Here is a 16,645-nt window from a genome sequence, read left to right as displayed (position 1 = left end):
ACTAGACCCCTATCTTTAATTCTTACTGTTGTAAGGACTGCATGGAGTGCCCAGATAGAGATGATACCAGCCCTACACCAGGTGTGAGCATCGTGGTGGCTTTGTTTTGTTGCTGGGATTGTTTCTGCTTTGTTAGGGGTATCTCAAAACGTTCACAGAGCTAAGTCACCCTCCTTTATCACATCATCCCCCTGCCAAATTAGAACTCCAAACGCTATGCTGCCAATTCCATTGGCCTTCCGCTCCATGTTGCTCCTCATTCCAAGCCACATCCTTCCTTGTGAGACCATCAGCTTCCTCAGGCCTGCTCCCTTCCCATGTGGCAGCTGTGAATGACAAACATCCAGCGTTCAGCATCCAGACATGAACATCTCAGGAATCCTCTCTGCTTTTGGCAAGCCTCCTGCCCATCCCCAAGCACTTGCTGTATCCAAGCTGTGCAGGTTCCTCAACGAGCACAGCTGCCTCCCATATGCTCTGGATTGCATGGGAAAGCCAGATCCACTTCCATACTCTGAGCTAACAGGGAGGATACTTGAGCTGTTGCCAATAAAACAGCCCTACAAGAGGAAACAGCACACAAACTTCCTCGGGATGCAAGAGGCTTGGACTCCAATCCCTAGTTGGATGCCTGTCCAGGGATTTCACTAACCAGTATAAATGCACAACCTTGTAAAAGGGGCAGAGCAGAGGCTGTGTACACCTTGAGTACAATGTCTGGCAGGAGATCCTGGTTCAATCTGCACCTCCAGATGCCAAAGGCAGACAGTGAGAACAGTCCCCCGCAGTGTGAGCCCCCTGACACCATGCCAAAGCAAGATGAGGGACAGGCTGCATGCAGTGTTCCAATATCCCTGCACTTGCTGCAACCAGTACAGCAAAGTATTTGCAGATACAGGATTTAGCATCTCAGCTGAGGATAGGAAGGCACCAGTTATTGCAAAACTAGTTCAGGTGTGAATCTGTCTTGAGATACAAACCCTGCTAATCAGCCTCAGCCACAGAACATGAATAGCTGGAAAAAATTCATGTCTGAAGTCCAAGGTCTGCTAACATAAATAATCAACACCCAGATTTTTGGTGCCACGATTATACCCTCACTAAGCAGAGGTGCAGGAGCCTAGAAGATACCAGTTATGGGCCTAAAATCCTTAGCCCACTAATCTGTAACACAAAGGTTTTGTGGACGCTTATGTTGTTGCTTTGTTGGAGTTTTTTATACTTTAGTCACACCAGCAAGGCATATGATTTACTAATTTTTCATTCTGGCTCACTGAATACTGTTTTCTAGCTTGAATTTAATAAAACTACTTCAGTCTGCTGGAGTACCTGGTTCTTATTTCTTCTGAAATATGCGTATTTTATTGAAACTTAGCGCCAAATCACAGTTTAATTCTGTAATTTGCCTCTTTAATTCACATCAAAACCTGAATGTGAATTCTCAAGAACAAATCTAACTCCCTGAAGATTAAGCAACCATCAGGAAATAATTTACACTAAGCAAAGTGACAAAAAAAAATCCACCACATACACAGGTTAGAACAAATTTGTAGTTGCATTTTATTTAATCAATGAAAATCTACCTTAAAAACACAAAACCAAATTTGGTAACCCAATACATTGGATTTTTGAAAGCTTCAAGCTTTGAAGCACAAGCCGTAAGTCACAGTTTCGAGGAGAGTTTCAGAGGCCAAAGCAATACACTGGAACAAAGTGATATCTTTTTGTGGAGACATGCTCCCCGCACCATTAGCGGTTTTGGGCACAGCAGGTTTTTTAGCTGTCAGTTATAAAAAGAAGCTTTTGTATTTGTTTTATAGTTAGGTTTGTTGCATTGCTTACCTAGGCCCTGGATAAATGGAGAAAACAAGCAAGTTAAAAGCCCTTGCCTGCCCAATTACTACCAACAGACAATTTACATTGTGGTAAAGCTAGCTTTATTTAAATGAGGTTCAGACAAGAAGTAACTTTACATATTATTAACAGCTTTGGAGCTACAAACGTAAGAATCAGGATTACACAGGTCATGCTTTTGTTATTTTACCTGCTGCAGTTATTGCAATATGGCTTAAGGTACATAGGTATACAGTTTGTACAAATTCAGCCAAGTTTGCACTTGTGAGGTGTTATTAAGAGCATCATTACCTTGCAAGCCAACCTAAACGTGTGGAAATCAACCGAGGTTTTTGGAATTGCCCAAAGCTAAGGGGGAAAGCTGCCGCTAACAAAGGACAGAGATAGACTGGATTGTTTGAAACCACCTTGTTTGGCTTTAAATATTTATATAATTCGCTCTGAGGTAAGGAAAAAATCTTTTGATGCTTCCACGCAGGGCAGCACCAGATGGTACAATCACACCAGTGCAATCAGTCACATCGCTTGCTGGACGTGCAGCCTCGAGGAGAGGCCAGCACCTGCCGTAACAAGAGCATTTGTACACTAAAGTTGATTTTAAAATAAATTACTATACAGGAATGAGAGTGAGCTATTGTTCAACTTGATGGGCATTGGTTTCACAACGTGCGATATGTAACCTTCACTTTTGGAAATCAGAGCTGAAAGTACTGACTTGTACCCCTTGTTCGATTTTAATGTAAACAACAAAGGAGAGGACCAATTCCTGTTGGGGACAGACATCCCAGGACTCTCAGTCTTGGGGCTTCTAAGTATCTTTATATCACCCTGCCCATTCTGGTCTCAGCTGTTGTCAGTCCAATCCACCTTTTATGAAGCTTTTTGAGACCTCAGTACCCCCAAGATCTCATCAGCTTTTTGCAATTCAAGGCAGAAGTCATTACCAAGTCCCTTTTTTCCTCCTTCCTACTCCTGCCTCAGAATAGACAGAGAATTGTCAGGAGTGGGGAGAATTTCAGAAAACAGTGTGGTGGGAAAACAGCTCAGGCAGGGCTTGGGAAAGAAGGAAGTGTGTATGCAGGAAAGATGTTAGACATGATAGGGCAAGGAAAGGCTTCGGGTTGGATGGGGCAGTGACCAGAAATTAGCAGAGCTTGGTATGAGAGGGGTGAGATACAAAAGTGTCTGGAGGGTTCTCAGAAAGCAGGGAGGGCTGCCAGTAGAGTGAAGTGAGAAGTGGGTCAGGTCAAGGCTCTCCTTTTGTCACTGGAAATATCATAGTTTTACATTAAAATCAGAAATGGGTTTAGGATATACATATAAATATTCAAAGCAAGACAGCCAAATTTTTTTGAGATTTTTACAGGGGGAAAAACCTGGAACAATAAATAGGAAACTACATGTTATCAATTTCTGCTCCAATAGTATCAATTTCCTCTCCAGGCTACTCTACAATATTCATTTAAGGGAATGCCTAAACAGTACAGAAGTATCATTGCTCTACATTAAAATCAGAACTGGGTTTAAGACATACATATAAATATTCAATACATTACAGTCCAGTCCTGAGACCTGAAGTCTGGAACAACAGAGGAAGGGTATTTTCCATCTCCTTTCGAGCTACACTGTAGAAATAATTTCTGACTAAATCAGGCCTGCACAAATACAACTGAAAGATGGACAGAGATACCTGAATGGGACTGAAAGGCAGCAAACTTGAGCACCTTGCTCAAAAAATTTGTGCGTGATCCAGTTCCTGCTGTTTGACACACGTATCCAGAAGTCTCATGTGTTCCCATCAGTCAGCCCTCCTCTTCCCCCTCACACACAAACTGAGCAGCACCTATGGCCACTCACAGGTCAGATCAAGGCAGCTAGGAAAGATGTGAGGGGTAAGGGAGACTCAGGGACAAGTGAAGGGATTCGAGACAGGACACACATTAAATGAGGGGACAGTAATAACCATGGCAAAAATTCTAGTGGTCTGCCCAGTCACTCAGTGGTGCATCTCCAGTCTCAATGGATTATTTTGGGCAGAGACAAATAACCTTCAAATGGAACACAGGTATACAATGGAATACAGCCAATATTAAAGGCATTGTTTTTCTAACAAAAATGGCAAGGTGAGGTCTTCAAATGAACAGATGTTAACATCCAAGAATAAAGGGTAGTGAGTAAAGCTCCTGGTTCTGTGGCAGGATTGTCAGTTGTTCTCTAGGACTGGCATCACTCCAAATGCCACATGGACGCTTAGCACATCTGAAAGAAAGATAAAAGTAAAAAAGCTTTAGTAATGACAACTTACTTTCCCAAGAATATGCTATTTTCCCAAGCAGTTCTCAGAGATAAAGGTCTTATGACTTAGTGAAGCAAGGGCAGTATATATCCTAGGGAGAAATGGTACTTGTAATTTCTGATTCAAATTCCTCTGAAGTGCAAAGAGCTTTGTACGTGAGGCACTCCAGGTCTACCAAGGAAGGCAATATTCACATCATTTAGGATTTTAAAAAGAGCTTTGTTAGAGAGTGTGTTTGCATATTAAATTGCATACGTTAAATGTGTCATGTGAGCTCCTACCCAGGGAAACTGGAAAACACTTTACTACCTCCCAGAAATACCACACCAAAATATAGGCCAAGTCCAAGGCCACTGAAGTGAAGACAGCCCTTCAGCAAGACAATTAAAAACAAAACAAACCACCACAACACATTAGAGAGAACAATTCAGAGATCCTCACAACTATCTTCATAAAAGAAATAAATCACTGGCTAAAAATGGTACTTACATTCAAGGCGTCAGAGCCACTGAGTTCTGACTTTGTCTATCACAAGATGTTCCTTCTTGACAACTGTCATCCTCCCACATTTGTGTTTTCCCATCTTCCACTGGCAGGTGATACGGTTGTTCCTCACTTTCTCTGCATGTTTGCTGTCCTTGATGTTGGTCTGAGATTTCCATTACATACCCAATCTCTTTTTCCCTTAGTTTTGGTGTGTGTATGTCTAGGATGTCTTTGGTTGAATCTTCTGAAGTACATTGCTCTAGGGTTGATTTCTGAAGTTTCACACTTTCCCTTGAAATGTCTTCAGGGCTTGTCATGACTGTTAAAGAATTCTGACTTTGTCCATCTTTCAGCATCTCAGAAGTTAAAGGCATGTCCTTTGTTTTTTCCACATTTCCATGAATTTCTGCAGACTCAGTTAAGGCAGGAGTTTTCACTATTCCTGTTTGCTTGAGCTCTTGTTCTTTGCTTCGCATCTCTTCCTCTTTCACTGGAAGCTGTTGGTCTACCTGCGTACTTCCCAGAAGTTCAGGTACAATTGTATCTGACGGGCTTTTCCCTAGAGACCTAATGCTCTGCTCTGGCTCAGAGGCAGCTGACTCTTCTGTTTCTGCAAGTTTGTCAACAGCTGACTGGATGGCATTCAGTACAATTTTTGTACTCTGGGACTCTATGATCACAGACTCAACCACATGCTGCTGAAATTCCGGGTGGCTGGGAGACAGACTGTGACTGGAAGGAATACCATTGAGTTCGGCTTGCCCTATGCTCTGGGGCCACTCTTGCTCCTCTGACACTCCGTTCATGGAAGCGCAAGTTCCTCCAGGCTTGGGTGCCTCCACACTCCCAAGCTCTGCAGTCCCACAGCCTAAACAGTCAATATTAGAAACTGGGACCTCTTCCGAAGCCATTTGCTCTGCTGTGGTTGCCAAGTGCTGTACAGTTTTGGCTGTCATGTCTGTGCATGTCACAATGTCTGCTATGACATGCTCTCCCCCTGCTGCAGCTGCTAGAGCCACAGGTGTTTTCAGAGCCCCCAAGCTTTCAGCCTGTGGAAAGGCTGAATCAGAGCCTTCCTCTTGCTGGACAGCAGTTGAGCATTCATCATGTCTCACAGCTTCCTGTTTTCCATATTGAAATATTTCTTTGGCTCCTTCCAGCAATTGCTCGTTTTTCTTGTCTTCTTTTTGGAAGCTTTGACAGTTCAAGGTTTCTACAAGTTCTTGTCCTTTTCCCACAGTCTCTTCTCCAGCCAAGCTGCTGGGTGTTTCACATTTCTTAGGACTTGTATCAGTGATAACAGCACTTCCGTTTTCAACAATCTCAGGGCATGCTGATGCTAAATTAGATGTCCCATCTGCTTCAATCTGCATGGGAGCCTCAGCAACAATGGAAGTGCTCTCCAAACATGTTTCAGATTTGAGCACAGCACTTTCCACTTTGCCACCTTTGGCTTCATCACTCTTGGAGGGGCTTTCAGTTGTTTCGTCTCTGCATTGTGACTCTATGACAGGCACAGAATCTTCTGCTGCAATGTCCTGGTCAGACCCATTGCTCACACTCTGCTCAGCAGCTGCAGCTGCTTCTGAGCCAACTGTTTTTGAAGGAAGGACAGAGGTTTTTCCCTTGCTCTGCAGCAGAATCACAGGAACAGCGACTTCTGTGCTTTTTATTCTGTTGAGCACAGCATCATCTTCCTCTCTCAGGGCAGGTGTTCTGCTAGGACCTCCTTTAGTACAAACTTGCTCTTCTGAGTCAGAAACTCCATCTTGTTTTTCAGTTTTAACAGAGACCACAGTGACAACTGCTCCTGCACCCTCTGGTCCCACAGCGCCCTCTCCTTCAAGCTCCACAGGCTTTTCAGCTGTAAGCCCCAAGGATGAGGTTTCATCCTCTGTGTTGTCCTGAACCTGTGGAGAATTGCAACACATCTCTGAAAAACGGTACAAGCAGGGAGTGACCAGCAATGTTCTAGGTGAAAAACTGCAACACCCAAAAAAGACAAGAGTTATGGAAGAGCATAAGGTGATGACATGGGGATTAGCAGCTCACCAAAATGCCAGCTTGTGTTGTTTCTGAGGATGTCTAGCTCATTAAACAAAGGGCAGCCTTAAAACTGATTTAAAGGAAGGGACAGCTGGCAGCACTTGAAACGAAGACTTAAGCCAGAAGATGATGAGGTGGGGAAGAAGGCAGGAATGTGCCAGCCACAGTAACTACAGCATTTAAAGCCGGAGATAGTGGTGGTGTTCCATGTCCTCCCTTTGCAGAGGTACCTCAGCTTCACCTGCATTTCTGTCTACAACTGAAGATACAGATGTGATCCATGTGACACCATTCACAGTGGATGGTATCTCAGGTGTTCATGTATCATCTTCAGTAACTTTGTGCAGTGCAGGAGCCCTAATGGCAATCATTTCAGCACCTCTGCATCTGTGCACACCATCTCCCACTCCATTTCTGTAGGCACTGCATTCACCCACCCTGCACACAAGCTTCAGTGTCTGCTGCTTGTAAACATCTGTGTGTCTCTCACTGGAAATGAGCTTCAGTTATCTCAGGCTTCACAAGGAAGATCCTTGACAGTAATATACCCACAACCTAGTTCTAAACAATAGTATTTACCACTTGCTGAGTTTTTCTTTGACAAATCAACCTTTGTGTTATATGCAATACTTACTGCAAGCTTTCCTTCTGGTGCACATTCATCTCTTGTTTCATCCAGCGTCAACTCTGTTATGGGTAGTTTCTCTTGTTCTGAAGGCTCCTGCTTTACAAACGGCTCTTCCTTGGGAGTGACGGCTTTGATGCTGTGAAGCTCTTTGTCATGTGATAAAGTTTCTTCCTCTGTTGCCCTCTGCACTTCATTTACCTCTTTATGGTCTTCTACATATCCTTGACATTCTTCCATGCTTTCTTCCATCGCAGCAGGTATTTCACTTTTCTCTGAACCTTCAGGTAAAACACTCTCTTCAACTCTGTTTTGGCCCAGAATGCTCCCTGCACTTCGCTGGGGGCCTTCCTCTTTGTGTTCTTTTTCCAAGGACTGTTCAAGCAGAACAGTTTCCTGGCCTACAACATCTTTAGCATCACCTTTCAGTTCTGACTCAAGTCCCTGTACTGTTGTAATTATAGTTTCTGTCACAGCTCTTTCACTAACCAGCTGTGTTACATCTGACTTTACTCTCTCAGCAACTTCATGAAGAACTTTTTGAGTCTGTTTGTCCAATTCCTTCAAATTTTGTTCAGTGGCCTCTACTTCTTGAACTGGTGTAGCTTCCTCTGTAGTATCTGGGGTTTCTAACAACTGTGAAACAGCAGAAACCATCTCAGTTGTCTCCTCGGCAAGGGACACTTCCATTGTTTCTTCAGCACAGGAAGCTTCTGCTGTCTCCAGAGCAGTCACTGCTTCGGAGGTTAGCTCCAGCTCGCTTGCTGCGGTGTCATCACTTACATCCTTTCTGGGCTCTGGCACTGTCTTAGCAGCTACCACTGCATCCTCCACAGTAACACCCGGTTCAGCTGTTGTATGAGTTTCTTTCTCTTCCTCCTCTCCTGCCTGCTCAACGCACTCTGTCAGAGCAGCAGATATCCATGATGGCGACCTTTCCTCAATGCTGGTCACTGCCCTTTCTTCTTCCACAACAGTAACAGCAACTGCATGCACCAGCCCATCAGATCCTTGCTCCATCCTTAGGGTCTCCTCTAACTTTTCTGCTCTCTCTTCCTCTGAGATTCGTTCTCTCATCGCTTCAGCATCTTTTGCACGTTGGGCCTCCAGTTTCTCCTGTTCTGCTGCTTCATATTCAGACAAAGGAACAACAGCTGGAATATCAGAATCTTCTTCAGCTGTTTCTGCCATGTCTTCTCTCGCTTGTTTAAGATGAGCTGGTTCTGGCTTTCCATCTGACTTTTTCTTCCTACGCCCAGGCATCAGTTTTCTAAATGGAACCCACGATTCATCTTTTCCAGGCTCACCATCTGATGTTGAATGCTCCAGGCTAGATCCCACAACAGAGTCATCAGTTCTCTCTTCCATTCTGGTTTTGGATCTCCTTCTTGGAGTAACTAACCTTTTGAATGATTCCCACGTTGAAATACCTTCACTTTCAGACGGGCTTCCAGCTTGTTCTGGGGAAGAATTCCCTTGTCCTTGATCACTCTCCTGAGAGCTAGTAAGAACTGCATCTGTTGCTGTTTCTTTGCTCTGTCCAGACTCTTCTATTTTTTGGCTTTCTTCATCAGATGATGATGACTTCCTGGCTCTTTTCTTTGAAGAACCTACACATATAAAAGTTTCCCAGGACACAGAGGCATCAACTTTTCTTTTGGGCTCTTCTGTAATTTTCTCTGGTTTCTGGTCAACCCCATTTTCTTTTATTTCTCCCTGATTTTCATCAACAACATTTTCAGTTGCAGATACTGCAACACCCTTTGTCTTATCAATTTCTTCTTCTTTATCGCTTTCAGAAGACCTTCTGACACGTTTCTTGGGAGTCACCATCTTTTTAAAAGATGCCCAAGGTGTAACAGTTTCTCTTTTTCGCTCCACATCTGGAATTGTGGCATCTTCACTTTCAGTGACTTGCATTCCATCTGCAGATTTTTCCAAAGAGGGAATTTCATTTATCTCCTCAGGAGAGGAAGCAGAACTCTCCCCCTTTTGTTCCTCTGGGCTATCTGGGGAATCTGGTAAGTGCTGACTTGGTTCACCCTGTTCCCCTAACTTAGATTCTTCTCTTTTACCTTTTTGCTTCTTTCCAGACAGCTTTTTCAACCCAGTACCTGTAAAGAGTTTCTTTAAAGGGCTGCCTTGTGGTTTAGTCTTTTCTTGAGAAGACAGGAGTTCCACTTCATTTGTGATACCTTCTGGAGGCCTCTTTCCAGCTGCCTCTTCAGGAGTTATTTCCATGGTTGTTTCATCTGGTTTGACAGTATCAGTCGCATCTGTGCCAGGTTTTCCCTGTAGTCCTTCATCAGTGGGTTTGACTGATTGTTGATTATCCTCTGTGTCAACTGAATGTTCAGATGTAGAAAAGGACTTCGATTCAGGAGCACTCAGAGTCGACTTTGTTTCATGCTCTTTGCTTTCTTTCTTCTCCGTGGTTCTATCCAGAGCTTCTCCCTGTGCAACATCTTCTGCTGTGGGTGACATTTTCAATTCTGCTTCCTCTGTTTTTTCATCTAATGTCTCTTTCCCAAGTAGAGCAGGTTTACTTCCTTCTCTTCCTTCAGATTTTTTAAGCTGATCACTAGAAATTTCCAGTGACACAGATCCTGTTTCAAATGTCTCTTCAGAGGCTATTTCAGTTCTGTCATCTGTTTCACACTTCTCCATCGACTCCAGTTTTTCTCCCACAGGTAGGACTTCTGAGGATGTTTCCTGTTCTCCGTTCACACTGTCAGTGACAAGAGGTACCTCTGACATTGTTTTTAGTGGTTTCTCTGTCACCTCAGCTTCTTTCTCTCCTTCTTCAGTTTTTTCTTCCTCTTTACTAAGATTTTCTGAAACTTCCACCAGTTTCCTTTCTTGATCATCTTCATCTTTTTTTCCCTCTTCACTTTCTTTCACAGCTGTTGCTGCCGGATCCTCTTTTTGTCCCTGCTCATCATGCTTGACTACCTCTTTCTTTTCACTTCCTTCTACTCCTATGGCTGCCAGAGTCTTTTCTGACTCCTGTGTTTCACCTTCAGTTTGCTCCTTTTCTTGTGCTTCAATAGTTACTGCTGTCACATTCCTCTCTTCATCTTGCTTCTCAGACCCAGGTTTCTCCTCCTTTTCACTGATTTCAGATGTTAATGTTGTCCCCTCCTTTTCTTTCTCCTCTTCTTTCACAGGAGACTGCTGTTCATCTTCCTTAGTCTTCCTAAAACTCTTCTTTTTTCTAAATCCAGTCCATCCTTGAGTAAAAAGTTTTCTTAATGGTGATGCAGTTTCAGTGGCTAAGGCAGCTGGCTGAGAACAAACCTCATTTGCTTCTGGTATTTTAGGAGATTCGTCTTCTGTTTTTTCGTTATTCAGTATGTCTTTGGTATGGTCTTCTGCTGAGAGTACATCGTCAGGCACTGCTGTTTCTTCTGAGCCGACTTCTTTTTGATCAACAGCTCCTTCAGGGACCTGTGTGTCCTTTTTTACAGTAAGCAGCTGAACTGGTTCCGATTTTCCTGTCTTTTCCTTCTTCACTGTGAATCTGAACCCAACAAATTTAAAAACCTTTTTAAAACCCAGATCATAAGACTGTGGCTCTGCCCCCTGATCTTCTGCAACTTCTTCCAAAGCCGGCAATTGTTTAATTGAATGAGCATCCTCCTTCTCAGCATCTACATCATCCTTGGTGCCCGAGTCAGATGGATTTGTCGCCATAGTTTCAGTGTCTTCCATCAAAGTTACACTGGAATGTTCTGTTTGTCCAACTGTATAAACAACAACAAAACCCTAGTTAATTTCTTTCTAAATTTAATGTTATAATACACCTTTATTTATTTTTTCATTATTATAAATTCATAAACATATTTGCATTATTATCTGTGTACCTTTTCTATATGCTAAAAGTACATTTTTAAGAATTAGTTTTTTTCTGTCATTACTATAATTATTTTCCTTCTTCATATCATTGTACAATTCTTTCCAAAGTTTATTTGCAAATGCACCTTTCAAGCTAATTCTATACCCTGATTTTGCAGTTCTTTTTGCATGGTTTGTGACCTCAAGTTTACCTTAAAGTAAAAAAAAAAAAAAAAAAAAAGTAAAAAAAATATATTTCTATCACAGACTATACAGAATAATATATGCAATTATTCCTGTAACAAAGCTCAATAAACATTTCCAGTGCTGACAGACATCTGAGGAAACCCAACAAAAAAACCTGCAAACAAACAAAACAAAACTTCAAAAAAGCCTGATGACTTAAAATGATGACAAAAAAAGAAAGCTTATTTTACAGCTCTGTCCCCAAAGAATAGTAAGATGTGAAAATGCCCATGGGAAGTTACCTGTTTTTCTGAAAACTTATAACCCCTACAAAACATCTGTGTAACAATATATTGCTTTGAAGATCACGAATCTTTGGAATTCTCCCATACAATATTTGTATGCATGCAATACATCAACATCTACCACAGTTCCACGTTACTTAAAATGAATCAAGTTGTTACTATGTAAGAAGGTAAAATTCTCCACTGCTCATGTGTCTGTTTGCATTATCTTTTCTTTGAGGAGAGTTTGTGTTTTTCCTTCAGGTCACTGGCAACTCCCCTCTAAGTCTTGCTGGGCTAATTTAAGTATTATTGCTCCTCTGGCCAACTCAAGTTCAGAGACTGGCCTGTAGATTAGATCTTCGGCATATTCAAGACACCAAAAGATTCTTGGCCTTGGATGCTGCCAGGATTTCAGTTTAATATTGTTCTTGGCCCTAGATTTTGTGCAACAGGTGAAAATGCAAGGCCACAAAGGAACATGCTCTTCTCTCTGACCAAACCTGTTAGAAGTGTCAAGATGAAAAAAAAAAAAAAATTAAAATATTCAATGTTGAACAGCAGCACTCTAGAAGAAGAAGGCATGGTCCCTTTCTTTTAAGCTGTACATGTGCTAATTCAATGTCCAGAGGCAGGCGGAGACAGCTTTACAAAGCATGTGATCATCAACTTCCCCAAAAGGATGTGGTTTTTATTTGAGCCACCTTGAAGTTGTCTGACTCTGCAGCTGGCCCTGCTTTGCTGGAACACCTGATCTTCAGAGGTCCCTCACAGCCTCTTGCCTGGTTCCCACTTTATTTAAAGGGCTGCTTCTTCAGAAGCACACACACAATGCAGAATCCAGGTAAGGCTGGAACTAACTACACAATAAGCAAAACAAAATCTACAAGGATACTGGCTTGCTATGTAGAGGGCAAATTATGTTTCATTATCAGCAGCCTAGTGGTTGTTTTTAAGTCAACATAAGCAAAGCTTTTTGTTTTTACTTTATCTAACAATTTAGTATTATTTACCTCAATTGTTAACTCCTAATTTAATTAAAAGCCTGACCTCTGCTAACATGCTAACCCCCCAAACATTTTAGACCAGAGATGTTTGAACCAAGCAATTTTTGAGGGAGAAGGGTAAGACAGAAGAGACATTTCGAAAAAGCCAGAATTTCTGGTCTATTAGTAATATGCCTCTTGCAAATACCTTAACAATCTACAAGTGAAATAACTCTTATCAAACATTGCATTATGTTTATTTAGTTGTATGTTGAGACTATAGAAGGATGAAGTCAAGGAACCACTTTTGTGTCTGTGTTCACCTATTCATACGTCTGGAAATGAACACCTTGTCATTTCCATAAAATTGTGTCATTTAACAGAAAATTGTCAAAGGCTTAATGGGAATTCAGAAAGTTAGAGGCACTTCTTCAGAGACTATCTTCAAATCATCACATATAATTATTTAGTAACAGGTACTTTTAATATATTCCTAAGTATGTTTACACTAAGAATGACTCTTGGCTTAACCAGCTATGAAGCTAAATGCTGATCATTTAACACTGAATAAAAATTTGCTCATGAACAGGCCTCTTAGCATCTCTGCTGGAAACAAGGTCTATAGAGTCTTCCTGTTTGTCCCAGCCCTGCATTAATGCCAACATGCTTGCTCTTAGACATGAAAATCTCCATCTGACATGAGTTAGATAAAGGCAGACTGAAATACAGGGCTGAGAGCCAGTAAGGAATGCTGGGTCTAAGTGGGAATGACCAGAAGTGCAGGAAGTCAGAAGGGAGTAGAGAAGTCAGAAGGCACTTGGGACTCCTGAGCAGCCAGAGACATGGATTTCTATGGGCTTGCCTTTCCTCTTGCAAACACTCCCTGGGAATGCATGCCCTTCATCATTGAAAATCCTGAGGTTTCAAAAAAATTGTAAAAAGGTGACATTTGTTTTCTTATTTATTCCTAAATTTTCCCTAATTCCCTTAAGGAAACATCCCTTTGGAAGTTTCCTTCCAAATTCGTCCCAAACCAGCACAGGAGTTTAGTTTAAGAGGAGTTTCAGGTGTTACAGATAAATAGAATTACTGTAAGAGTGGAAGATAAAGAATATGAATACATGAGGCATTCCATTTCCAAAGAGAAATAAGATGTAAAACCAGCATATAAAAGGTGTCTCTTCATATTTAAGATATGCATTCAAAGGGTTTTTGCTTATTCTGTTTATAAAATGATGTGTTTATAACACCCTAAGATAAAGACCACGTCTCTGTAAAATGTTTTGCAGGTGAAAAGAGCTGTGACTATTACGAAATCTCAAGGTATGGGTATGCATTGAGACAGAAAATGCAAACATAAAAATAGAGAACACAGAGCTTAGAGGCAGTGATAAGCTCTCAAAACTGTTAAATCAAGCTAACAGCAATTAGGTCTTCCTTGTGAGTCTGTCCAGCAGACACATTACCTTGCAATATTTCACTAAACAGTGCAAAAAGAAAATTAACAGAAATATTGATCATTGATATTGATCTTATTAATACCAGTCTGAAATGTCACAGTTATGCTAAAACACATCACACTTCCATCTCTCCCTCTTGGTGCATAGATGATATACTCACAGACAGATAGCCCAAGCACCACCCCTTCAATTCCATCAAAGGATTTAACCTGTCCAGAAGGTATTTTACCCCCAAGATAACATTCCGCTGTCACCTGTTAAGTGACCTGCTGCTGTTGCACCCAGTCTCTGCTTTGCCTCCCTCTTTAACATTTTAAAACCCTGGAAGATTCTTTAAAACTGAATTTCTGATGCCCTTCCTCAGTGTTTGAACAAAGAGGTGCCATTCAGGAAATTTGCCTGCATGTTGCCAGGAGGCTGCCACTGTTGTGTGACAAAGCGCCATGAATATCCAAGCATACACCTGGACCTTTATATTTAGCAGCTGGATTCTACAGTGATGCTTTTATTAATGACACTTCAGTGCCCAAACATTTTCAGTGTAATTCTGAATGCAAAAAGGCTTAGAAGTTACACAAGGCATTGCTGGTCAGAGTTCTGTAGCATGTCACTACCACAGGTATTCTATTCTGGCAAGACAACCAGAATTAATTCAGTGGTTTTGAAAGCACCTTTAAGTAACACCAGACAGGCTCATCCACACAGCTACCAGAAAACAAAACAACAAATATAGTAAAATACTGTTATGAATAACATTTCCTTACGTCTCTCCTGAACAGGACTGTACTTTACCAGCTATGTGCTAGCCAAGAAAGAGACTACAACAAAAATACACTTAGAGGAGGTGATGAAGATCAGGGGTGATATCATAGAATTGATACACTTTGCTGTTTAAATCCACCATGGCTAAGGACCAACACTGAAATTCTATTTTAACTACTTACATACCAACTAACCTTTCAAGTATTTTTCATTGAATCAAGGTGCTGCTCATGCTTTAATAACTGCAAGTTTTATTCTGAAAAAAAACTTTCTAAACTGACAGTTTTGAGGACTCAAAGGTGCTTGATCTCACCATTTCATAGATACTTAGTCTACTGTAAGCAGTTACTTCTATTTTATCAGGAGCATGCTAATCAGTTGTTGGACAATTAATATTTCCAAAATGACAGAATTCCTGTCTCATCCCCTTTAAAAAAAAATGAATAAACTCTTCTTTTTGTAGACTGATAGACACTGTCCGCAGTGCAACTTAACTGCTCCCAGCTCTCATCTCTCTCCAGAAGTGAAAATGTGTTTCTCCCCTGGTAGCTGCCAAAGAGTTAACAAAAAGCACTCTGACTGCAAGAGTTAAATCCACAGCACTTCATGAGCTCGAAGTCAACCCTGTCAACATCTGGAGTTGGTTGACTTTTCCCCCTAAGGATTTGCAGCACGGCGCTGGATTTTTTCCATGAATTCCCTGCATTCTCAATCTCTCAGATGGATGTGACACACACCCAGCGCCCACCTCACAAACTCCTCTGGCCACTGCAAGGCTCCAGAGGACTTTGTGTTGTTTCCATTTATTCAGTGTTTAGGGCCAAATCGTGCTTTTGGTCACATACACAAGTCTCTCACAAGGTTCACATGAGCCAAGGCAAATGCTGCAGCCGTGAGGTGTCATTTACAATCATTTGTCACCGTTGTGTCTGGATTTGCTACAAATACAACTTGTAAAAGAAAAAAAAAAAACCACAAACAACAAATCTCCAGATACTGCTCTAAAACATCCATGAGACAAACAGAAGGCACATTAAAAAAATCTGAACCAAGCTTGTATTTATCAAATGCGGTTTTCTCTTAATGACACAATTCTTCTAATTATCATTAGAAACATTAACGACAATAAAGAATAAAAATTGATACAAGTGAGTAATTAAAAACCAAAACACAGCTTGAAATTACAGTATCTATGAAAAACCTACCCTGAACAGATTTATTTAGAATAAAGTGTATTTTTGGAATTATTTGTGAAATTGAGCACTTTAGCATAAACAAAAAAAATAAAAATAAAATAAGAAAAAAGAAAAATAAAAAAGTAAGTTTCCTTACTGCAGAGTGTACAAACTGTTCATTATACCACAGATTCAGATTATTTCAATCACAAGTTTCAGAAGGTTGGGTTTAATAAATCAAACACACTACTCACTTTGCAGTAACAAAATAATACAGAAATATGATTATGTGTTATCCTTCTAACAATTTAATTTTTTTTTAACTACAACTGTGACATTGCTGCTTCTTAACAACGTATTTTTCACAAATTCTTCCTTCCTTTGCCTGCTACACACCATATTTATTTCCACTTCAGTGTACAAACAGCTCTTCCATAGAAAACACATACTATGGCCTTCTCCCTTCTATTCACTCAGTTTTCTAAGGACTGACTTGCCATGTTCATTGCAGGGAGCAAGTTCTTTCAGATTAATTAAATAATGAGGGAGGATTTACACAGATTTTTGCATCCTAAATCTCACCCTGCATCCATGCAATTCATGAGCTTTTCAACCATGTTGTTCCTTCAAAGCTTTTGAAACAAGTACTAT

General features: G+C 41.2%; 1 protein-coding gene across 2 annotated transcripts in view; it reads right to left on the bottom strand.

The window, feature by feature from the left end:
* Nucleotides 1-1,543: 1,543 nt before the first annotated feature.
* AKAP12 (A-kinase anchoring protein 12) overlaps nt 1,544-16,645 on the bottom strand; it is a 30,420-nt gene continuing 15,318 nt past the window's right edge. For both annotated transcript variants that reach the window (XM_058833866.1, XM_058833867.1), the window contains 3 exons: nt 7,317-11,050; nt 4,640-6,546; nt 1,544-4,113 (listed from right to left, as the gene is read on the bottom strand). In XM_058833866.1, the coding sequence (XP_058689849.1) occupies nt 4,642-6,546; nt 7,317-11,050 (5,639 nt within the window). In that variant the 3' untranslated portion in view covers nt 1,544-4,113; nt 4,640-4,641. The remainder of the gene's footprint in view (nt 4,114-4,639; nt 6,547-7,316; nt 11,051-16,645) is intronic.

Source organism: Poecile atricapillus, chromosome 3 (assembly GCF_030490865.1).
Source record: "Poecile atricapillus isolate bPoeAtr1 chromosome 3, bPoeAtr1.hap1, whole genome shotgun sequence".
In the NCBI taxonomy this organism is placed as follows: Eukaryota; Metazoa; Chordata; class Aves; order Passeriformes; family Paridae; genus Poecile; species Poecile atricapillus.
The sequence above is the reverse complement of the archived record's forward strand: the minus strand, read 5'-3'. Positions and strand labels throughout refer to the sequence as shown.